Source organism: Gadus chalcogrammus, chromosome 13, assembly GCF_026213295.1.
Source record: "Gadus chalcogrammus isolate NIFS_2021 chromosome 13, NIFS_Gcha_1.0, whole genome shotgun sequence".
NCBI lineage: Eukaryota > Metazoa > Chordata > Actinopteri > Gadiformes > Gadidae > Gadus > Gadus chalcogrammus.
The window spans coordinates 3670406-3694539 of NC_079424.1; the positions used below are offsets into that span (position 1 = coordinate 3670406).

Genomic DNA, 24134 nt, shown 5'->3' on the forward strand with positions numbered 1-24134 from the left:
GCTCCCAGTGTGTTTATTTAGCAAACACAAATAGAACCAAAAACATTATGGAATGCACAAAGTGAATTTCTGGAATAATAATCCATCATTCTATATTTACTGAAGAATATATAAATAACAAGTGTTAACTAAGTGTTAAAATATCAGTCTTAACTAGTTTACCTAATTGTTTTTACCCAGTTAGAAGAGTCCTACTGGAGGGAAATGGGGTGATGACTAATCCTCTCTCTCTCTCTCTCTCTCTCTCTCTCTCTCTCTCTCTCTCTCTCTCTCTCTCTCTCTCTCTCTCTCTCTCTCTCTCTCTCTCTCTCTCTCTCTCTCTCTCTCTCTCTCTCTCTCTCTCTCTCTCTCTCTCTCTCTCTCTCTCTCTCTCTCTCACACTCACACTCACACTCACACTCACACTCACACACACACAGAAGTTGTTTCAAAGTGAAATGTTCACACACGCACAACCCCAAACCCCCAGTTTCATGTGGTAGAATCCTTCTCTGTGATACAGAGTTGAGAATCCCTTGAGGTCCCTGTAATCTAGAGCTCAGCCCTGTGACCCACTCAAGAACTCTTTACATGGTGAGGGACATTCTAACCCAGACCTTGTATTATGGTTACACATTACATAGAACCTGTATTAAGGACATTCTAACATAGAACGTGTATTAAAGTTAGACATTCTAAACTTAGAACGTGTATTAAAGTTAGACATTCTAAACTTAGAACGTGTATTAAAGTTAGACATTCTAAACTTAGAACGTGTATTAAAGTTAGTTATTCTAACATAGAACGTGTAATAAAATGGATTTGGATATTGAAGTTACATATCATACTATAATATGTATAATATGTATTACCGTATTATAGTGAGATATTATTCAAACGTGTATTAGAGTATTAAAGCTAGATATTTAACTATATAACCCGAATTAGAGAATTCAAGTTGGATATTATTTTATATAACATGTATATGAGCATTCAGGTTTGATGTTATACTAAATAGCATGTATAACAGTATTAAAGTTAGACATCAAACTAACATGTGTTTGAGTTTTAAAGTTAGATGATAAACTATAGAACATGAATTTGAATATGTATTATACCAACGTGTATGAGAGTTATAAAGTAAGTTGTTATACTATAGAACATATATTAGTGTGTTCAAGCAAGATGGTATACTGTATAAAATGTATCATAGTATTGAAGTTTGATATTAAGATTTAGTATTAAAGTAAGATATTATACTACATAACCTGTTTGTAATAAAGTTAAATACTGTACTTTAGAACATGTATAAGAGTATTGCAGTTAATGATTAGAATTAAGGGTTAGGGTTACAGAGGTTAGATGTTATAATATAGAGCATGTTTAAGAGTGGTTAGGGTTAAATGTTATACAATGATACAGGTATAAGGGTTGTTACGGTTAGATGTTATAATATAGAACATGTTTTGGAGTTTTAAGGGTTATATAGTATTTAAAGAACATGTATTAGAGGTGATAGGGTTAAATGTTAGAACATTTATTAGAGGGGTTAGGGTTAGATGTTATAGAACATGTATTAGAGGGGTTAGGGTTAGATGTTATAGAACATTCATTAGAGTGGTTAGGGTTAGATGTTATAGAACATGCATTAGAGTGGTTAGGGTTAGATGTTATAGAACATGTATTAGAGGGGTTAGGGTTAGATGTTATAGAACATGCATTAGAGGGGTTAGGGTTAGATGTTATAGAACATGTATTAGAGGGGTAGGGGGTCCAGGAGGCTTGGACAGTGAATTCCTCAGAGACCAGTCAAGCTCAAACAACAAAGTGAAGAGAACTGGAGCCAGACTCCCTCCTCCTCTTCAAACACAGGAGGAGGAGGAGGGTCAATTCTGTTAGGATTCACACACACACACACACACACACACACACACACACACACACACACACACACACACACACACACACACACACACACACACACACACACACACACACACACACACACACACACACACACACACACTTGAGAGTGTGCGATTTCTCAGTAAGAAGAAAGGGGAATGTTGCCCCTCCTACTGCTGCCCTCCACCTATAAAACCCCTGACCGAGAGACAGAGACCCACAGAGAGAGGGCGAGACACAGACACAGACGCACAGAGAGAGAGAGAGACATACAGAGAGGAAGAGGGAGAGAGACAGAAACACAGAGAGAGAAAGAGAGAGAGAGAGAGAGAGAGAGAGAGAGAGCTGTAAAACCCCTGACCGAGAGACAGAGACCCACAGAGAGAGGGCGAGACACAGACAGAGACACAGAGAGAGAGAGAGACATACAGAGAGGAAGAGGGAGAGAGACAGAGACACACAGCGAGAGAGCAAAGAGAGAGATAGGGAGAGAGAGAAAGAGGGAGGGAGAGAGAGAGGGACAAAGAGAGAGAGAGGGAAAGACAAAAACACACACAGAGGGAGAAAGAGACTTGAATAAAATACAGACTGGAATAGCAGTGGATGGTCCAAAAGGTACAGTGTAGCGCACACACACACACACACACACACACACAAACACACACACACACACACACAACCACACACACACACACCGATGCACACACTAACCTACACAGACATACACATTCACACTCGTCGAATAAAATCTATGCATCTATGTTTGCATAATGTATCTGTGAAAGTGCTGCATACTATATACTTTGTTTGTATATATAGTGTGTGTAAGTGTATACAGTGGGAAGTTTGTTTTTGTGTGTTTGTGTGTGTGTATTTGTGTGTGTGGGTGTGTGTATATAGTGGGAGTTTGTGTGCAGAGGTTGAATTCCAAGAAACGTTTGTCTCACCCACACAAAAAAAAAAAAAAAAAACCCACACACACACACACACACGCACCCTGTGGTTTGTGTGTCAGAGGGGATTAGAAAAGTGAACAGCTTGTCCTGATGGTGTGTGTGTGTGTGTGTGTGTGTGTGTGTGTGTGTGTGTGTGTGTGTGTGTGTGTGTGTGTGTGTTTCCTAGGTTCAGGATGGTTCTCTTCCTGTGGTCCCCCCTTCTTCTCTTGGTTACCATGGTAACATGCAACAGGCCAGAGCCAGCAGGAGTCAGAATCCGCATCACCGATAAAGGGCTGGAGATGTGTAAGATGTACCGCTGTCACCGTGGCAACACAACATAAACAGAGAGGAGGACTTATGATGACGGAACGTAACATTATGCTATCGTAACTCGTGTTTTTCGGGACGTTCATAGTATTTGTGATGTTTTAGGGAAGTACGTTGTATTTAAGTAAATAATATGTGTGAGTACCATAGTATTGATACAAAATATTTGTGATGTAGAAGTGAAGTACGTAGCATATATTACAAAAATATTTGGGATGTTTTCGTGAAGTACGTAGTATTTAATACTAAGTATTTGTGATGTTTTAGTAAAGTATGAGACGCAGAAGTTTGTGGAAGAGGAGCTGAGTAACATCTCGATGCCCGAGATGAAAGGGAAGGAGGGACGGTTCCAGTACACCATCACAGAGTAATATATTACAGTAGTACTTCTACTTCTCTAGTACTTTTTATCTCCCACTACTCCATCCCAAAGTGCCAATTACTGCAGTAATTCTACTTCCTCAGTACTTTGTATTTCACACCACACCATAACATAGTAAAAATATTACTGGATATACATTATACATACATTACTGGAGAACTTGTACTTCTATAGTACTTTGTATCTCACACTACACCATCACAAAAGAGGAAATATATAAGGTACAATATATTGCAATCGTACTCTCTAACCCTACACCATCACTGAGTAGGAACGATATACGATAGTGCTGCAGTGCTTTATGTTTAACGTTACACCAAACACAACACCAGACATGCAGATGTTCTTTGAGACCGGTGTCTAACGTCTGGCTCCTCCGGGCAGCATCAAGGTCATGGAGCTCAACATGACGCAGGCCGAGCTCCTCTTCCAGCCAGAGTTGGGTCTCCTGTTCCAAGTGAAGGACTCCTCCATCACCCTGAGCTTCAAGAGACAGATCCTCTACTGGTTCTTGTGAGCTGGCTTCGAATACCACGTTACCACGTTACCACCTTTACCACAGCACCACCTAATCTGCCACACCAGCAGCATTCTCTACCACACCTCCACCTACTCTACCCCACCAACCCTACTCCACTTACTGTTTCTATATTTACGGTTCATGGTACGTTCTTACATGTTAATCTTCTGTCAGTTTCGACAAAGGAACCATCAACGCATCGGCCGAAGGCGTCGACATCCACACAGCGCTGAAGTTTGTGCGAGACGACCTGGGTCGGCTGAAGATCAGCAACATCACCTGTGATGCCAACATCGCCAAGATGAGAGCCGAGTTCAGTGGCACGCTGGGGTCAGTGAAGGATCTGTCTGTCTGTCTGTCTGTCTGTCTGTCTGTCTGTCTGTCTGTCTGTCTGTCTGTCTGTCTGTCTGTCGTAGATTATGATAAACTACAACTTAGCACCATCTAGAGGTTCAATCAACTACAACCTAGCACCATGGTCAATAAACTACAGTCTAGCGTTATGTTGAATAAACTACAACCTAGCGTCATGGTAAATAAACTACAGTCTGGCGTCATGTTAAATAAACTACAGTCTGGCGTCATGTTAAATAAACTACAAGCTGACCTCATGTTAAATAAACTACAAACGAGAAACCAAACTCCAATCATAATCGCAGTCGAAATCCCCAAAGGTTAGCTTCTGACTGATGTTACGTTTCCAGGAGGGTGTACGACTTCCTGGCCTCCTTCATCACCACTGGGATGCTCAACAACCTGCTCAACAACCAGGTCTGACATCATTAATCCATTCATCAATGAAGGAGTCAGTGAATCCTAGCTATAGCCCTGTCTGTCTGTCTGTCTGTCTCTCTAGATCTGTCCTGCTCTAAACGATGCTGCCTTTGGTCACATCAACACCATGTTGTCCACGATTCCAGGTAAACAATCAATCAATATACGTAATTATATTACTTTAATATCACATTTCACTCAGATTTCAGGGAGCGTATTAACGTCTGGGTGGGAGGGGCATAGAGATGGGCCCCTCCCCGGGTGGGAGGGGCCATCTCTAGTGGGAGGAGCCTGTCATGACGTTTGTGTTGACAGTGAGGAGCGAGGTGGACTACTACGTTGGCATCGACTACTCCCTCCTCAGTGACCCCGTCTTCACCTCCAGGGGCATGGACATGCACTTCAGGGTGAGCAGCCCGTCCGGCTCTGTTCCGCTCTATTAATAAATAATAATAATAAATGAAATTTATATAGCGCTTAATATGGTACTCTAAGACGCTTAGACGCTATTCTATACTGTTGTATTTCGGTCTATTCTCATTTATTCTGTTTTGTTCTATTCTGCTCTATTCTATCCTGTTCTATTCTCGTCTATTCTGTTCTTTTCTATTCTGCTCTATTGCATCCTGTTCTATTTCGTTCTATTCTCATCTATTCTGTTATGTACTATTCTGCTATATTCTACTCTATTCTATCCTGTTCTATTCTCATCTATTCTGCTCTACTGTGCTCTAATCTTCTCTATCGTGTTCGATTTCTTTGTGCTTGGTGCCGCTGATGATGTCACGGCGGTGGTTTCAGGGGATGTTCTACGAGCTGGCCAATCAGAACGTGAGCCTGGAGAACACGGCGGTGGCGCCGATGATCCAGGAGAACGACCGCATGGTGTACCTGGCGCTGTCAGAGTTCTTCTTCGACAGCGGCATGTTCTCCTACTACAAAGCAGGGATCTTCCAGATGCACATCGCCCATGACAGGGTGAGGAAACCTGTCATTGTCTTTACTCCAGGTAGAATAAGGCCCAATCCCATTTCTACCCCTTACCCCTTCCTCTTACCCCTTCCCCTTGTTTTGAAAGGGTTAGGGGAAGGGGTAAGGGGTAGAAATGGGATTGGGCCTTACCCCTTCCCCTTCCCCCTTCAAAATAAGGGGGAGGGGTAAGGGGAAGGGGTAGAAATGGGATTGGGCCTAAACCTTTACATCAGGTGATGGTCTCCTACTGTAGAGCAGATGTTTAACACCTCCAGGCGATGGTTACCTGTAGAGATGTTTAGGACCACCAGATGATGGTCTCCTGGTGTAGAGTAGATCCGTACATCGGGACCCCCAGAAGATGCATGGTTCCCTGTAGGAGGGACCTTTACGTCAAGACCCCCCGGCCTCCTGCTGTAGAGCAGATGTTTAGGACCTCCGGCTGATGCTGGCTCTTCTTCCACCAGATGTCTAAAGACATGCTGATGATGCTCAGGACCACCTTCTTTGGAACCATCATGATGCTGGTGAGTAGACACATTACCAGTGATGAGGATGATAAGGGGGGGACGATGATTTTGATGATGAAGGTGGTGATGATGATTTTGATTTTGATGATGATGATGATGATGATGAAGGTGTGTTCCTCAGAATCCAGCTCTTATGGAAGCTCCTCTGTCGCTCCAACTGGAGGTCACGGCGCCTCCAAAGACCTCCATCAGGACCTCCGGGGCAACCGTTGCCGTGACAGCCATCGTCAATGTGATGGTGCTGCCGCCCGGGAAGCCTCCTGTTCAGCTCACCAGCATGACTATGGTAGACACACACAGACACACACACACACACAGGCACACACACACACACACACACACACACACACACACACACACACACACAGACACACATTATACATGAACAAACACACACATAAACATTATACATCAACACACACACAAACACACACATTATACATCAACACACACACACACTCAAACATTATAAACATGAACAAACACACACATACACATTATACATCAACACAAACACACAAACCCACATTATACATCAACACACACACACACACACGTCTGTGTGGGTGAGTCTGAGATGGAGTGAATCTGTGTGTGTGTGTGTGTGTGTGTGTGTGTGTGTGTCTGTGTGTGTCTGTGTGTGTGTTTGAACCTACTCTTTGCCTGCAGGAAGCTAAGTTCAACGCTAAAGTCTCCATGAAGGGAAAACGGTTGTCTGTCCAAGCCGACCTCCGCAGGTACACAACGCACACACAAACAAACTCACACACGCACACACAGGGGGGACAAGGGTGAGACAGAGACAGGGGGGGTGAGACATGGACAGGGGGGGTGAGACATGTGGGATGAGACAGCAGGGGTTAGTGGTCAAGGGAGATTGGTTTGTTGAGACAGGGAGAGGTGGGGGGTGAGACAGGGAGAGGTGGGGGGTGAGACAGGGAGAGGTGGGGGGTGAGACAGGGAGAGGTGGGGGGTGAGACAGGGAGAGGTGGGGGGTGAGACAGGGAGAGGTGGGGGGTGAGACAGGGAGAGGTGGGGGGTGAGACAGGGAGAGGTGGGGGGTGAGACAGGGAGAGGTGGGGGGTGAGACAGGGAGAGGTGGGGGGTGAGACAGGGACAGGTTCGGGTGAGACAGGGAGAGGTGGGGGGTGAGACAGGGAGAGGTGGGGGGTGAGACAGGGAAAGGTGGGGGTGAGACAGGGAGAGGTGGGGGGTGAGACAGGTGGGGTGAGATGGGTGGGGTGGGACCGGGACAAGTCGGGGTGGGAAAGGTGGGGTGAGACAGGGACAGGTTGGATGGGACGCGGACAGGGAGGGGGAGACAGGTGAGTGTGTGAGACAGGTAAAGTGTGTGATTCTCACGGTTCTTTATTTTCTTCCAGATTTAAAATCTTCTCCAATCAGTCGGCCCTGGAATCCATTGCCGTAAGACCCGCCTTCCTCCCTCTCTGTCTGTCTCTCTGCCTTCCTCCCTCTCTGTCTGTCTCTCTGCCTCTCACAATCTGTCTGTCTACCAGTATTTAATCAAATGTTTGTGTGTATGTTTGCCTGCATGTATGTGTGCCTGCGCGTGTGTGTGTGTGTGTGTGTGTGTGTGTGTGTGTGTGTCTGTGTCTGTGTGTCTGTGTCTGTGTGTCTGTGTGTGTCTGTGTGTGTCTGTGTGTCTGTCTGTGTCTGTGTGTGTGTGTGTGTGTGTGTGTGTGTGTGTGTGTGCAGTTGATCCCCCTCCAGGGTCCTCTGAAGACGATGCTCCAGATCTCCATGGTTCCTCTCATCAACAGTCAGTTTAATAATTATTCTCATACTAACATTAATAATACAAGTTAGAATATGAATATTAAATGTTGTGCATCTCTCTGAACACGTGTGTGTGTGCGCGCGCCTGTGTGTGTGTGTGTGTGTGTGTGTGTGTGTGTGTGTGTGTGTGTGTGTGTGTGTGTGTGTGTGTGTGTGTGTGCGCGCCTGTGTGTGTGTGTGTGTGTGTGTGTGTGTGTGTGTGTGTGTGTGTGTGTGTGTGTGTGTGTGTGTGTGTGTGTGTGTGTGTGTGTGTGTGTGTGTGTGTAGACTGGACTAAAAGAGGGGTTCGGATCCCCCTGGCTGATGGCATGGACTTTGTGGAGGAGGTGGTGGAGTATCACAACGTGAGTACTACAATCCTATATATACATTACAAACTATACATTATATAATAATAATAATAATACATTTAATTTAGAGGCGCCTTTCAAGACACCCAAGTTCACCTTACAGAGCATATAGTCATCATTCAAAACTATGTAAAAAAGACTAGGAATAGAAGAAAAACAGAGGTTAAACATGGAGTAATAATAATTAATAACACTCAAAGACGCCTACAGTGAAGGGGGGACCTCACTAACCACTATCCCACATTGGGATATCACTACAATACTAGTGTGTACATTATAACACTAATACTACAATACTACTGGATACATTATAACACTTATACTACAATACTACTCTAGACATAACATTAATACTACTGTATACAAAACACATTGCTAAAATATATTATTCTATACACCGTTATATTTTAGTATACACGATAAACTATATTCGACTACTAATACTTAGGGGTTGGATGCCAATATGAGGAGAGTATTTCCTCCTCCTCAGGTCTCTATTACCTCTCACAGTCTCAGGTCCCTCAGTCTGCTCCTCCTCCTCTCAGTCTGCTCCTCCTCCTCACCAGTGTCACCACCTCCTCCTCCTCTCAGTCTGCTCCTCACCTCCTCCTCCTCTCAGTCTGCTCCTCACCTCCTCTCAGTCTGCTCCTCCTCCTCTCAGTCTGCTCCTCCTCCTCTCAGTCTGCTCCTCTCAGTCTGCTCCTCCTCCTCTCAGTCTCCTCCTCTCAGTCTGCTCCTCCTCCTCCTCTCAGTCTGCTCCTCCTCCTCTCAGTCTGCTCCTCCTCCTCTCAGTCTGCTCCTCTCAGTCTGCTCCTCCTCCTCTCAGTCTCCTCCTCTCAGTCTGCTCCTCCTCCTCCTCTCAGTCTGCTCCTCACCTCCTCTCAGTCTGCTCCTCCTCCTCTCAGTCTGCTCCTCACCTCCTCCTCCTCCTCTCTCCTCAGGGGTACATCGTGATAGGAGCCAACCTCCACTTCAGCCGGGGGCTGAGGGACATGATCGAGGGCAGCATCCGTCCTGGGTGCGAGGAGACGCTGTGAACCCCCAAAGACCGACAAGACCTGGACCTCCACAACCCAGGACCTGGACCTACTGACCCAGCAGAGCTAGGACGTGAACCCCCAAGACCAGTAGACCTGGACCGGACCTAGACCCATTGACCCAGAAGAGCCCAGACCCCCCCCTATGACCCCAGCACAGAGACCGGACCTAGACCCACTGACCCAGAAGAGCCCAGACCCCCCCCTATGACCCCAGCACAGAGACCGGACCTAGACCCATTGACCCAGAAGAGCCCAGACCCCCCCCTATGACCCCAGCACAGAGACCGGACCTAGACCCATTGACCCAGAAGAGCCCAGACCTGGACCTGGACCTAGACCCATTGACCCAGAAGAGCCCAGACCCCCCCCTATGACCCCAGCACAGAGACCGGACCTGGACCCCACGACCCAGAAGAGCCCAGACCTGGACCCCCACGACCCAGCAAAGCCCGGATGGGTCATAAGTTATATACATTGCATAAGTTACACACATCACACACAAACTAGTGCAATAAAAAACGTGTTGAATAAAACGCAGTGTGCAGCGTCGTGTTAGAATCCATGAACTGCCTTTAATTAGGGTTGTAGTAACCCCACCAGTGTGACTACAAGCTGGAGTTAGGGTTGTAGTAACCCCACCAGTGTGACTACAAGCTGGAGTTAGGGTTGTAGTAACCCCACCAGGGTGACTACAAGCTGGAGTTAGGGTTGTAGTAACCCCACCAGTGTGACTACAAGCTGGAGTTAGGGTTGTAGTAACCCCACCAGGGTGACTGCAAGCTGGAGTTAGGGTTGTAGTAACCCCACCAGCGTGACTACAAGCTGGAGTTAGGGTTGTAGTAACCCCACCAGTGTGACTACAAGCTGGAGTTAGGGTTGTAGTAACTCCACCAGGGTGACTACAAGCTGGAGTTAGGGTTGTAGTAACCCCACCAGCGTGACTACAAGCTGGAGTTAGGGTTGTAGTAACCCCACCAGTGTGACTACAAGCTGGAGTTAGGGTTGTAGTAACTCCACCAGGGTGACTACAAGCTGGAGTTAGGGTTGTAGTAACTCCACCAGCACTCTCAGCGAGTTAGGGTTGTAGTAACCCCACCAGTGCGACTACAAGCTGGAGTTAGGGTTGTAGTAACTCCACCAGTGTGACTACAAGCTGGAGTTAGGGTTGTAGTAACCCCACCAGGGTGACTACAAGCTGGAGTTAGGGTTGTAGTAACTCCAGTGTGACTACAAGCTGGAGTTAGGGTTGTAGTAACCCCACCAGGGTGACTACAAGCTGGAGATAGGGTTGTAGTAACCCCACCAGACAAAATCGAGGTAGAAGAAGATAATTCACAGCAACTTATTTTCGTAATTTTTTTAATTGACATATACAGAAAACAAGAAACAGGAAGACAATCGGAGCTTGGGAGACATTCAGTGTCAGTGATCGCCTCATTTCATGCAGTGTATTGATCAGTTTGTGGTCGCGTCCGGTCCCTAGGTCCGGTCAGAAGGGTTGTCTCAGTAGGAAGCGGGAGAACATGGTGTAGGCAGCCGCAGGCTTATCAGCAGGGACCATGTGACCCGAGCCCTGCAAAGAATAAGAGAACACAACAGAGTCCAGTTAGCTAGGGTTATGGTGAGCTAACCTAATGCCCCTACCACTGCTAGCTTAGCGCTTAGCCACCGGGAGTGGAGGCCTTTACCTTGACGGTGAGGAAGGCGAGGTTGCTGAACTCCTTAACGAAACCGCCCACCTGCAGCCCCTCCTTGTCCTGGTAGGTCCAGGTCCTCCGCTGTACCTCCACCTGAAGGGGGTGTAGGATGGGGGGGGGGGGTGAGACCACTATACCTGATGCACCACCATCTATACCTGTTGTATCACCATCTATACCGTCTGATGTTGAACAAACCTTATGATTTCAAACTTGTATTCCTAATGATTTATACATTATTTTAAAGCTATACACCTCATGATATTAAAAGGGGACATATTATGAAAACAACACTTCTCCTGGGATTTGGGGTGTCGTTTAGGGTCTCTGGTGCTCCCACTCAAACTTGGAAAAAAGTATGTACATGATTTTTTTGAGTGAGATGCATTTCTGAAAGTACCCCGCCTACAGATACCAAACGAGCGAGTCCGTTTCGGCGCCCCCTCCTACGTAGGAAGGGGGCACAGTTGAATATTACCTCCCACTTCCCCACTCCCCTCCAATCAGAGCATAGGTACGATTTTGTGGACCAGTGGACGAGCAGCTCCGGCGGGGGGAACTCGCCGCCGAAGCTTCGGCGGCAGTCCGAAGGAGGAGAAATGGAGGAGAAAGGGATTGTACCCCCGGAGCTGAGCTGCCGGACTGCTGACGAGCTACCCCCGCCGGACTTTTCAACTCCCGGAGGACAGCCGCCGGAGCTGCCGGGAAGCTTCGGGGGCAGTTCAGCTCCCGGGGTACACCGCCGGAGCTTCTGCAGCAGTCCGGCAGCTCAGCTCCCAGAGAACAATCCCTTTCCCTTCCATGTCGGGGTTCATGGACTTCAGAGAGTCAAGGCCAAAGTTCCTTTCCGCCAATTCTTCTCAACCATGGCCGAGATATCCCACACCAAGAGTCTTTACTTGTTGTGGAAGTGCCAGAGACGTCAGACGCAGTCTTTATGATTCATAATATCATCCGAGGCGCACATAGCTTTGGGCCGTCATATTAGATACATTATATAAATACCCATACATAATATTATAATTATTATATAGATATATAGAGCTCCGGGAGTCCGCAAACAGCAACAATCCCTTCTCCCCCATACTGTGGTTCAGTCTGACAGCTCATTGGTCAATGGGCAGCAGCTCATTTGCATTAAAGCTACAGACACCAGAAACGCATTCTGAAGGAAAACAGAGGGGAATAGCGGTAGGCAAGATTTTTTTTCCTAAAAGCTATTTCCAGCAAACAGCTTCAAAAACATGTTTTCTGGAACTCAAATACTAAGTTTACTTGTTGGGAAAACACCATAATATGTCTCCTTTAAAGCTTTACTCATACCGATGCATCCTGATTTTAAAGCTCCATGCCTCCGAATATTGTCTCTATAATGCTTCATATTGGAGGCCTTCCACTTCCTGATTTAAAGGCCTTAGACCTCCTGATTTCAAGGCCTTACACTTTCTGATTCAACAGCCTTACACTTCCTGATGTGAAAGCCTTAAATCTGCGGCTATTCAAACTGTACCTTCTGCTGCAGCGACTCCACGAACCACTCGTCTCCCATGAAGTTACAGGCCATGTCGACGTCACCGTTGTACACCAGGACACGATATACCTGGGGAGCACAAGCCAGGACACAAGTTACACACAGGAGCAAGGTGCCTCACCTAAACCAGCTCAGTGAGTTCTGAACGCTTGATCGTGAGGCTGGACCAGTGCCAGCAATACCTACCAGGGCTCCCAGTAGCTTCAGGTACTGCTTACTGACTTCGACGTATACACGCCCATAGTTGAGGTTCACCTCCGAGCTTTAATAAAGAAGACAGAAGCAGTCCGTTATGAGGGTCGTCTTAGCGTCAGGTTGGGATAGCTAGCATGCTACCCAGCTAGCACCTAGCCCAGGGCTACTAGCCTGGCTATTGCCAGACCAAGCTCAATCGTAGATTGAGCTTGGTCTGGGGAAGCTGCTGTCATTTTCTCCAGCAGAAGAGGCGTGATCAACGGGCCTAGTTCAAATGACTCTGTACGCAATTGGCTGCTTGCCGTCGCTTCCCTGTCGTCATTGTGTTAAACCAGCCAATAGCACACCAGGGGGAAAAGCCACCTTGGTGATTGGCTCCCGCAAAATCGTATCGGAACTAGAAAGAAATGTATTGCTCTTCTCCAAACCCTACTGCGGGGCGAACTCAAATCGCCGGCAGAATGGGCGGGGCTCCCCAGTCTCCAGGACGTGGCCCAGGTGTGTTACCTGCAGATGACCCAGGGCAGTGCGGCAGGACTGATGTGCAGAGCCGCCCTGACGTAGACGTTGTTGAGGTAGAGGGTGGAGGGGGTGGAGTTGGTGCAGGGTGGGTCCAGCCGGACATTCTTGAAGAGAGACGCTACACCACGCAGCTTCTGGAAACAAGTCCTTCATCAACACAAACCATAACCCAATACCTAGCTATAACCCCATTCCTAACCCTTATCAATAACCCGGTCCCCTGACCATATCCCCAAACCAAAACACAATACCTAACCTTATCTGATACCCTACCCTCTACCATAACCCTAAACCATTACATAACCAATAACTAATCGCTGACAGTAACCCCATACCTATCCCCAAACCATAACCTAATATCGATACCATAACCCAAACTAGGACCCACCTGGTTCAACCGCTGTGTCGCGGGGTGTCTGGTGAAGCTGTTCCCCAGGTCTCTGAGTACCAGACTACCGCCATCCATCCTGGAACCACATCCACAACCAGGGTCAGTCAACCAAACCGACCAACCCTCCCAACCACAGGACCGGGTCTGTTCAGCGGGTCTGGACTCACCCCAACCTCTGGCCAACGCCCCCCGGACAGGGGGCGTACAGGTTGTACATGTTCAGGCCTGAGCCGTACACGATGGTCTGCACCTCCTCCAGCTGCAACGCGCCAGATGCCGACGCCCCAGAGGACGGAGGGAGGGGGGACACTCCAGAGTTAGAGGCCACGCAGAGCAGCAATTCCCAACAAGCAAAGTACACACTAGGGCTTTGACTCCGAACTTCGTTTTTCGAATATCAAAAAATAAATCAAAATGCGAACGAATATTAGGCAGCCCTTAATATTCAAACCCGTTATGGGCAGGCCAAGAGGGAGAGACGTCGGAGAACCCGACGCAGTCTATTCATAATATTGTAATGACCACGGAAGAGGCAGTGAATGAAGTATTGATTAGACAGCGATTTATTAGAAACCTAATAAACCGTTGGAACACGCAAGACCGGTAACCATAGCAAAGCCGGTAAACAAACCTTGCGAAGCCCAATCCAGGTCTTACTGGAGGCATTTAATGGTCAAAATATTATTAATAAATATTTGAATATTAACATTAATAAAAAAACAAACTTCGAATATGATTTTTGGGCAAAAGTCAAAGCCCTAGTACACAATACTAGTGAGGACATTTACATTTATATTTAGGGCATTTAGCAGACGCTTATATCCAAAGCGACTTACAATAGGTACATTTGTCAGAAGATAGAGAAACAACAATATATCTCTGTCAGTACAGTAAGGATGTACCGTCAGAGATAACAAGGGCCGAACACTCACAATCGCTAGGTTAACCCATTCCCTGTACACAATAAAGAAAGACGTAGGTAGGGGAACACGGTAGTTTCTCGTGAGGACGTACGTTCTTGGAGCAGTTGACGTTGTGGTTGTTGTAGAAGTCACATTTTCCCTTACTACAGCAGAAAGTCTGCAGTTGGGCCCAGAGCTGGTTGCCTAGGAGACCGTGGTAGTACGCAAAGTACACCAGGGAGTTGTCGTTCAGCTCGTAGCTGGCCATCCCGTTGCCAACGGCGATACCCTGGGAAGAGACCGAACATCAACCTCCACACAACGGGAGCCGCGAGGCGCCATGACAACAGCAAGGCGCCATGACAACTGCGAGGAGCTATGACAACCGAGAGGCAACCATGAGCAAGACGGGATCGTTACCAAGGCCACCACGTGCCATCGTCTATCATAAAATCACATCCACACATAATACATTTCCACCACACCATAACATCTCCACCACACCACATCATAACATCTCCATCATAACATCCCAGAGCGGCAGAGAGGCGGTACCTGGAGGTTGAACGCAGGGTCCTCCATCACCCTCTCCGCCAGGGTGGGGATGTAGATCCCTGCGTAGCTCTCTCCCGTCAGGAACAGCTGGTTCTTGCTGTACTCGGGGAAGAGCTTGAAGAACTGCTTCAAGGCCAGGTAGTTGTTCATGGACACCTGGGAGGACAAGATGGAGACCTGAGACCCTGCAGAACACACCTGGAGCCCGGATCACCACCCCGATCCCTCTGGAGCCTTGCCGTGGCGCAGCGAGTGACGCAACACACGCACATCTGCGTAGTGGCCATGGGCTTCAAGAGGTACTGGTCTAAAATACTACCTTGAAATCAAGAACTGATTTTGAATCTAATCGTGTACGCAAGAATCTTAATCTTAATAGTGAGATTCTCAAAGATTCCCAAGCCCAGTGATGGCCCAGAGCAGACTATTTATCACATTGAGTAGATAAATATCCTGGTGTATAAGCGTTGTAGTCATTTGATCTAATGTTTTGACAAGGCCAGGGATTTTCCACTTCCTTCAGAACAGGAAGAGGAAACGTACCTCTGTGTCGTTGGTGATGTAGTTTTTATCTTCGGAATAAGAAAAGCCGACCCCTGCTGGTGACTCCAAGTACAGCATGTTGGAAATCTAAAGGGACAAAGCTCAGTCAAACTCTTTGCATGGGAGAGGTCATCATAGAGGTCAAAGAGGTGTCAAAGGTCAACTCACTTTATTCCAGGAGTAGGGGTTGTACTCCAGGGACACGCCATCATCCTGGATCTGAAAGAAACAACCACATTACTCCTGGTATACTGGTCTGAGGATCACTGGTCTAGAGGTCCAGTGGTCTGAGGCTACACTGGTCTTTAGGTCCACTGGTCTGAGGTCCACTGAGAGGGATTAGCTCCAGGGAGCATCTCACTAATAGGAAGCTAGGAAGGAGCTAGGAGGCAGCAGGGAGCTAGGAGGTTTCTAGGAGGCAGTAGGGAGCTAGGAGGCAGCACGGGGACTCACCAGGAAGGGCCCGTGTTCGGTCAGCATCCCGTCCAGAGAGCTGCAGCCGGGGCCCCCGTTCAGCCACAGAACCACCGGGTCTTTGGCGGGGTTCAACTGGGACTCCACGAACCTGGAGCACACAGACAGAGGATGTTTCAGAGCCACACACACACACACACACACACACACACACACACACACACACACACACACACACACACACACACACACACACACACACACACACACACACACACACACACACACACACACACACACACACACACACACACTAAGGGCCCCTTACATACATACAGTGTAAGCCCCCCCCTTACATTCTGCTCAGAACTCTGAAAAGCGGAGGTGTGTGCGTGCACGCATGTTGCTGTCTCGTGGGGTATGTGTGTGTGTGTGTGTTGGTGAGAGAGGAAGAGACTAGTCAGGTGTCAGAGTACTGACTAGTATTGCAGAGGGGGTGGTGCGCGTGTCTGTTCTCCTACAGTCAGGAGTCAGTACTGACCAGTAGTGCAGGTGTTTATGATCTCCTACAGTCAGGAGTCAGTACTGACCAGTAGTGCAGGTGTCTATGATCTCCTACAGTCAGGCGTCAGTACTGACCAGTAGTGCAGGTGTTTATGATCTCCTACAGTCAGGCGTCAGTACTGACCAGTAGTGCAGGTGTTTATGATCTCCTACAGTCAGGAGTCAGTACTGACCAGTAGTGCAGGTGTTTATGATCTCCTACAGTCAGGCGTCAGTACTGACCAGTAGTGCAGGTGTTTATGATCTCCTACAGTCAGGAGTCAGTACTGACCAGTAGTGCAGGTGTTTATGATCTCCTACAGTCAGGCGTCAGTACTGACCAGTAGTGCAGGTGTTTATGATCTCCTACAGTCAGGCGTCAGTACTGACCAGTAGTGCAGGTGTTTATGATCTCCTACAGTCAGGAGTCAGTACTGACCAGTAGTGCAGGTGTTTATGATCTCCTACAGTCAGGCGTCAGTACTGACCAGTAGTGCAGGTGTTTATGATCTCCTACAGTCAGGAGTCAGTACTGACCAGTAGTGCAGGTGTTTATGATCTCCTACAGTCAGGCGTCAGTACTGACCAGTAGTGCAGGTGTTTATGATCTCCTACAGTCAGGCGTCAGTACTGACCAGTAGTGCAGGTGTTTCTTGTTGGCTACGGTCAGGTAACCGGAGTACTGCTTGAAGGCAGCCTGCTTGCCGAGACCGGGGAGGTAGACCACCTCGTCTCCTTTGGGGGCCGCCTCCGACCCCAGCAGCAGCAGCAGCGCCAGCAGCAGGACGCACATCTGGAACATCTGGGACGGACACACAGCAGCAGGAAGCAGAGCGTTAGCCTCATAGCATCATGGCCCAAGTCATATTTTAAGGGTCATCGTATTTAGCGTAAAAAATGCCTAGGTCAATAGCTGAGCTATTTAGATAGTGATCGTGGAATGTAAACAGCACTCCGATTGGTTTAGGATATAGCCAATGAGGCGCAGTAAATCAGCGTTAGTAGAGTGGAGTCACATTTGGCCAAAATATGATTTAGGTAATTATGGTAGGAGGCTAACGATTTGGTAGTTTTGTTATTATTTTTTCTTTAAAAATTATATTAAATATTAAAGTGTATACTTACGATTATTCAAAGCTTGAGATTTTTTTTTTTCGGGCGCCCCGAATACAAACCAATAATGCTTTAGGTACGATTCATGAGCTGTAATGAGATGGAGCAGAAAATAACCAAATAGAGCAAGTATCTCGAACATATAAACCATCCTCTCTACGTTTCTACGGGATTAATAAAGAACCACCTCCACCCTTTCGAAGTGCTGCATGTCACAGACCTGTGATTGACAGGCAAGATCAAAGACCAAACACGGAAGAGATGCTCCGAGGCCATCTTACATCTAAGCAGTCAAGTGAGCAGTCAACAAGAACATATTCTCACAGAGTCATCTTCGATCACTAATAGCTAACGGATAGGTTTCGCATCTAACACATTGCACTCAAACACTGCACTCAAACACTACTCTTAAACAGGAAGTGTTGGAGATCGATACGGATCTCTCCAGTATCTCCAGAAAATAAGTGAATGATGCACGACCATTCAAAAATATGAGTGGGTTTCTACTTACTAACGATACAAAGCTTAATGGAAATGGGTGAAGTTTCCTCTTACCTACAACACCTTTAACCACCTTTAGTGTGACATAAAATCATAATACATCAACGTAGACCAGTTAAGAGATCTGGCGGACTGAAAACACGTTTAAGAGTTTTAAAGTGGAAGCACTTTAAAAAAAGTTATAACAATGTGGAAGCACTTTAAAAACACATTGTCTTCAGTCCCGGGAACGCTGCCGTGAAATAAACAAATTTTCTGATGAATATGCTCCGTTTGCAGTTTAAGGTTTAGTATTATGAGGTAATCTGTCCGTCTTAGTTCTTAAGCAGCAAGCTAATGAATTAACAGTAGTTTTAAACATGTACAGATTTATTTCGTCGCCTCACCTCGTCTCCAAACTTCGTCCTGTGTACCACCACAAATCACGTGACCAATACAGGTCAGCTGATGTATATATGACCCACGTGATCAATTGTTCAGTAGACGGCAACAACGTGATCAAGCGTCCAGCTGCTCAAGAGCAATCATCTACCAAATTGCTCTGATCTGCTCTATAAAGGAACCACGTGATACAGCAATCACATTAACATTTAGTTTGGTCTGATTTTCAGACCAAAGATATTTATAAAGTCTAAGAAAATACTTTAGACCGTGAGGAAACAAATAGGATTAAATTGCTGTCTGTCTGTCTGCCTATCTATTGCTATCTGTTTGTGTCTATCTACTATCTGTCTGTCTGTCTATCTATCACTACCTGTCCTATCCATATCTATTCCTGTCTCTCCCCCTCTCAATTCAATGTTAAATTGCAATTGCTTTGTTTTATGGCCAACATAGACCAAATAAATGTCATGGTTATTATTAATTCAGTTTCTATGTAAAATAAATGATATAACTTCAGGTAAAATAACTGCAGGAGGTACACAGTTTTTAAAAACCTTAAACGCAGTATTTAAACTTTATTCATTAATCAGTTAAACAAGCGCCCCAGACAATAATGTTTAACACCACCCTTACAGAATGGATTTCATGTTATTATTTTGACATAATTAATCATTAATCATTAATCAAACAGTTCGCTGGTGTGTCGATAGGAGGGCTAGTATCAGAGACAAACTTGTACATACAATTGGAGCTCAGGAAAGCTGTGTTAATAAATATGTATATATATATATATAGAAGAGTGGCTTGAACGTAATATTATTAATAATTGTATAATATATGTATCAGCCATTGTGTCTCTTTACAGTCCAGGACCATCATATGGTGGTTTCAGCACTTGTTGGAAATCATAACGCACTCAATAAATCACTAGCTAATTAGTACAAGGCCAGCCACCGCAAGGTTACTAGCTAAAAGCAGCTAGGCCCTGCTAGCAGCTGGCCGCAGCTAGGTCCTGCTAACAGCTGGCCACAGCTAAGCTACTAGCTAGTAGCAGTTATGTCCTGCTGACAGCTAGCCACTGATGGCCTTCCAGCCAGTAGAAGCTTGGTCATGCTAAATGATAGCCACTAGATTATACATATAATATTTGTGCTTGTTATACAGATGTGGATATTCAATAATAATCCTTGGTGGTTAAAATGATTCTTGTGAAAACACTATTAGACCAATGATTTAAAAGGAGGATTCCTAATCAGAATCCGCCGTTTAAAATATGACTTGAATATTAAATACAGTTTACATCATGCAAACAATGATGCAGCAGGTATGACTGTAGAGGCTCAATCTTTTGAATTCAGTTGAGCATGAAAAATAACATAAATAAAAACAATTACCGGTTTGGTGCCCTCCCAATGGTGTCATGGGGTATATACATATGTATGTGTGTATATATATATATATACATATATATTTACACATGCGTACATACATATCTACATACATACATACATACACACACATTTTTAGTCACCCAAAGACACATTACAAGACAAAATACAGGAATAAAAACAAAACTAAAAAACAATAAAAGGTTACATAAAAATATTTAAAAGCCAATCCAATCCAATACAAGTGTAGAGGCAGAAATTTGGCTATATATATATATATATACATAAAAAAACATTTACACAACCGGTTATTAAACTAATCCAGAAAAATTTAATTCAAGATGAAATGCAAGTGAGTTAACATCACCCTAAATACGTGTACTAATCACCATGAATGACCATTAGACTGCTCTAGACAGCAGAAGAGTACTGCAGTACCTGAGTATGGTGCTCATTGGCATATTAGTGTTAGCTGATGTTCCTATGATGCTAGCATTCCTGATCCATTAGTTAGCCAAAGGTCCTGTGAGAGGAGCCCACTTGGCTGGGGCAAGGGGGTGTGTCCTATAGTCAAGGGCGTGTCCGCGAAGAGGGGGCGTGTCCTATGAACATTATATGTCCTGTGTAGGGGCTTGTTGGTGAAGTGGGCGTGTCCTGCATAGGCGGCGTATACTGTGGAGTGGGTGTGTCGGGGTTGAGGGTTCTGTGGAGGGGGTGTGTCCTGTTAAGGGTCGGGGCCATTGGATGGGGGCGTGTTCTGTGGAGGGCGTGGGGTGTGCCCTGTGGAGGGGGCGTGTCACATGTCCATCTCTTGTCAAACATTCAACACTTTAGAAGACGATGACTTTCTCTTCTTTCAGAGCAAGTTTGTTATCAACTGCCATTATCAAACTGGTGTTTTTTCTTTTCTTCTAGTTTGGTCTGGTCTGTTCCGGTTTATTCTGGTCTGGTCTGCTCTGTTCTGGGTTATTCCAGTCTGGTCTGGTCTGTTCTGGTTTATTCCAGTCTGGTCTGGTCTGTTCTCGTCTAGTCTGGTCTGGTCTAATCTAGTTTGTGCTGGTCTAGTTTGCTCTAGTTTGGCCTAGTTTGGTCTGGTCTGTTCTAGTCTAGTCTAGTTTGGTCTTCTCTAGTTTTTTTCTGGTCTGGTCTAGTTGATACTGGTCTAATCTAGTTTGTTCTGGTCTTGTCTTGTCTATTTTGTTTTGGTCTAATCAGGTTTGTTCTTGTCTAGTCTGGTCTAGTCTAGTTTGTTCTGGTTGAGTCCGGTCCTACTTGTTTTTGTTCCAGGCTCTCTCTCCTGAAGCAGAGTGGGGTAAGGGAGCAGGATGCTCAGCGTCACTGTCTGATTGGTCCTCTGCACTGAAGGGGCGGGCCCTAGTGCTGCGGTCTCCGCCCTCCGGACGTGCGGAGGAGGAGGGGCAGTACTCCTGGTTCTCCTGGGCGGGGGAGAGGGAGGAGCCACTGAGGGAGCCTTCCAGCTCCTCGTTGTACACCTCCTCCTCTGCTATCTCTCCCCTCCTCTGCCTTCTCCCCTCGCCATTCTCCTCCCCTCCTCTGTCACCTCCTCCGTCAGCTCCTCTCTCCCCTCCTCCGTCAGCTCCTCTCTCCCCTCCTCTGTCACCTCCTCCTTCAGCTCCTCTCTCTCTTCCTCTGTCACCTCCTCTCTCCCCACCTCTCTCCCCTCCTCTCTCCCCTCCTCTCTCCCCACCTCTCTCCCCTCCTCTCTCCCCTCCTCTCTCTCCTCCTCTGTCTCCTCCCCTCTCCCCTCCTCTCTCCCCTCCTCTGTCACCTCCTCTGTCACCTCCTCTCTCCCCTCCTCTCTCTCCTCCTCTGTCACCTCCTCTCTCCCCTCCTCTCTCTCCTCCCCACTCCCCTCCTCTCTCCCCTCCTCTGTCACCTCCTCTGTCACCTCCTCTGTCACCTCCTCTATCACCTCCTCTGTCACCTCCTCTCTCTCCTCCCCTCTCTCCTCCTCTCTCCCTCCCTCTCTCCCCTCCCCTCTCCCCAGCGCTCAGTCTGTTAGGTCTCCTGTCGTTAGGGGGAGGAGGTGGGAGTCGAACCAGGGACCCGTCTCCGACCGGACTGGGAGTGTTGCCTTGGCTTCGCTGGCTCAGGGGCAGGGCTTGTTGATGGACCTGGGAGCTGATTGGCTGCCAGGAGGTGGAGGGGGGGCAGGTGAAGGGGGGGAGGGGGATGGAGCTGGAACGAATGACGTTGGCGACGTCACTGGGGCACGGCCTGCAGAGACAGCCGCTAGTTAATACACAACTAATTAATACACAACTAGTTTACTACAACTAGTTAATACACAACAAGTTCATTACAACTAGTTAGCATACAACTAGTTTATACACAACAAGTTAACCTCAACTAGTTAATACACCACTATTTAACCTCAACTAGTCAATACACAACTAGTTGAGTACAACTAGTTAATACGCAACTGGTTCGCTACAACTAGTTCACTACCACTAGTTCACTACCACTAGTTAATACACGGCCTGCCCAGAAAGCAGCTAGTTAATACATAACACGTTCACTACAGCTAGTTAATACACGGCCTGCAAAGACAACAACTAGTCAAAACTAGTTCCATTATTCATTGTCATACCTCATGATACATTATTTAAGAATCATTATTCATTGTGTCATTCCTCATGATCATTATTCATTGTAACATTAATTATGAATTGACTGAAGTAAAACAGTGCCATTTCTAAAGCCAACCTGTATTAAGCAGTTAAGTACTCTAACGTGATTGGCTGAAGTGCTGGGACTCCCCTGGCTGATTGGTTACAGTCTTGTGTGTTAATAAAGTACTCTAACGTGATTGGCTGTAGTGCTGGGACTCACCTGGCTGATTGGTTCCTCTCCAGGTGATCCACAGGGCTCTGGTAGGGGGGGGCGGGCTCCTTGGAGCCAAAGTAGGCGTCGGTCTCCGTCTGGGGGATTCCCATTCGCTGGATGTACAGGTTGACCAGGAAGTCCAGCTTCCTCTCCATGGACAACACCTTCACACCAAAGAGATTTATTAAGAATATACACTAAACAATAAACTTAAATAGCACGTGTATACTTATACATAGCGCACCGCAGCCATGTAAGCAGTTTTAGTGGTCAGTGTTAGCAATGTTTTCTGTTACTCGAGTGAATAGTGTTAGCAATGTTAGCGGTTAACATTAACGGTATATCAGCTAGCCTTAGCATTGTTAGCAGTTTGTGTACTGTTCCCTGGGTGTTTTTGGCGGTGTTAGCCGTTAGCAGCTCGCGGTACCTGTTTCTCAACCTTTCCCAGGCGTCCCATCATGCTCGGGTCCTCAGTGCTCTCCTCATTGGCTGCTTTGGGACGTTCCTTGTCAGGGATTGGCCGGTCCTTGTCGGTGGGCTGCTGGCCCCTGCCTACGATCTGGTCCACTCTGGCGAACACACAGACACATAGTCTCTCTACCTGCTCGTCCACGGGCAGGACGGGAGGACGGGCAGGAGAGGGGACGGAACGATCGGGACGTGAACACAGCCTGGCTGGGAGCTCCGCTGTGATTGGTCCCCGTGACGACCAGGGCAGGCGGGCGGGCGGGCAGGTTAGAGATCTACCAGTCCCTCAGTCTACAGCCTGCTCCTCTGCCGAGTGAGATAAAGGTATCGGGTTGATGGGAGGGGTTGTGTTGATTACTGATTTTGTGTTAATTATGCTGTGAACAGATATGTCTTGCTTAGAGACGTTGTGTAAATGTGTAATGTAAAATGTTGTGATCAGATGTGTTGTGATGACTAGAGATGATGTCGTGTTTAGAGATGTTTTGTTGTGTTGATGAGAGACGTTGTGTTGTGAGGATTAGATATGTTGTGATGTGTTGATTAGAGATGTTGTGTTGGACTGGTAGGTCTCCTCTGATTGGTTGATACGGTCCATAGCAGCGGTCTAATTGGGAGTGATGTCG

General features: G+C 46.7%; 3 protein-coding genes across 5 annotated transcripts in view; 1 reads left to right on the forward strand and 2 right to left on the reverse strand.

Annotated features, from left to right (window-relative positions):
* Positions 1-2114: 2114 nt before the first annotated feature.
* LOC130401853 (phospholipid transfer protein-like) lies at positions 2115-9664 on the forward strand. The gene is made up of 16 exons (XM_056605852.1): positions 2115-2499; positions 3007-3125; positions 3417-3516; positions 3916-4044; positions 4226-4381; positions 4756-4822; positions 4908-4971; positions 5141-5232; positions 5627-5803; positions 6265-6324; positions 6449-6613; positions 6997-7064; positions 7710-7752; positions 8044-8107; positions 8392-8468; positions 9416-9664. Exons 2-16 carry the CDS (start codon positions 3014-3016, stop codon positions 9509-9511), a joined length of 1470 nt encoding a protein of 489 aa, XP_056461827.1. The 5' UTR covers positions 2115-2499; positions 3007-3013; the 3' UTR covers positions 9512-9664.
* A 1192-nt stretch (positions 9665-10856) lies between these two features.
* LOC130402490 (lysosomal protective protein-like) lies at positions 10857-18914 on the reverse strand. 3 transcript variants are annotated; one of them, XM_056606678.1, is made up of 15 exons: positions 18808-18914; positions 17933-18010; positions 17443-17609; positions 16304-16415; positions 16019-16069; positions 15851-15937; positions 15308-15463; positions 14865-15041; positions 14018-14109; positions 13848-13926; positions 13445-13590; positions 12929-13004; positions 12722-12811; positions 11203-11304; positions 10857-11087 (listed from the first exon to the last, which is right to left on the reverse strand). In XM_056606678.1, the coding sequence occupies exons 3-15, from the start codon at positions 17607-17609 to the stop codon at positions 11004-11006; spliced, it is 1419 nt and encodes a 472-aa protein (XP_056462653.1). In that variant the 5' UTR covers positions 17933-18010; positions 18808-18914; the 3' UTR covers positions 10857-11003. The 3 variants fall into 3 exon arrangements, with proteins under 3 accessions (XP_056462653.1, XP_056462651.1, XP_056462652.1); XM_056606676.1 differs by having other exon boundaries at positions 13445-13593; XM_056606677.1 differs by lacking the exon at positions 18808-18914 and adding an exon at positions 18476-18802 and having other exon boundaries at positions 13445-13593.
* A 1589-nt stretch (positions 18915-20503) lies between these two features.
* Positions 20504-24134, reverse strand: part of LOC130402281 (potassium voltage-gated channel subfamily KQT member 2-like) — a 14915-nt gene continuing 11284 nt past the window's right edge. The window contains exons 17-20 of the mRNA XM_056606425.1: positions 23468-23609; positions 23047-23204; positions 22187-22446; positions 20504-21754 (exon numbers count right to left, since the gene is read on the reverse strand). Coding sequence (XP_056462400.1) covers positions 21462-21754; positions 22187-22446; positions 23047-23204; positions 23468-23609 — 853 coding nt within the window. The 3' untranslated portion in view covers positions 20504-21461. The remainder of the gene's footprint in view (positions 21755-22186; positions 22447-23046; positions 23205-23467; positions 23610-24134) is intronic.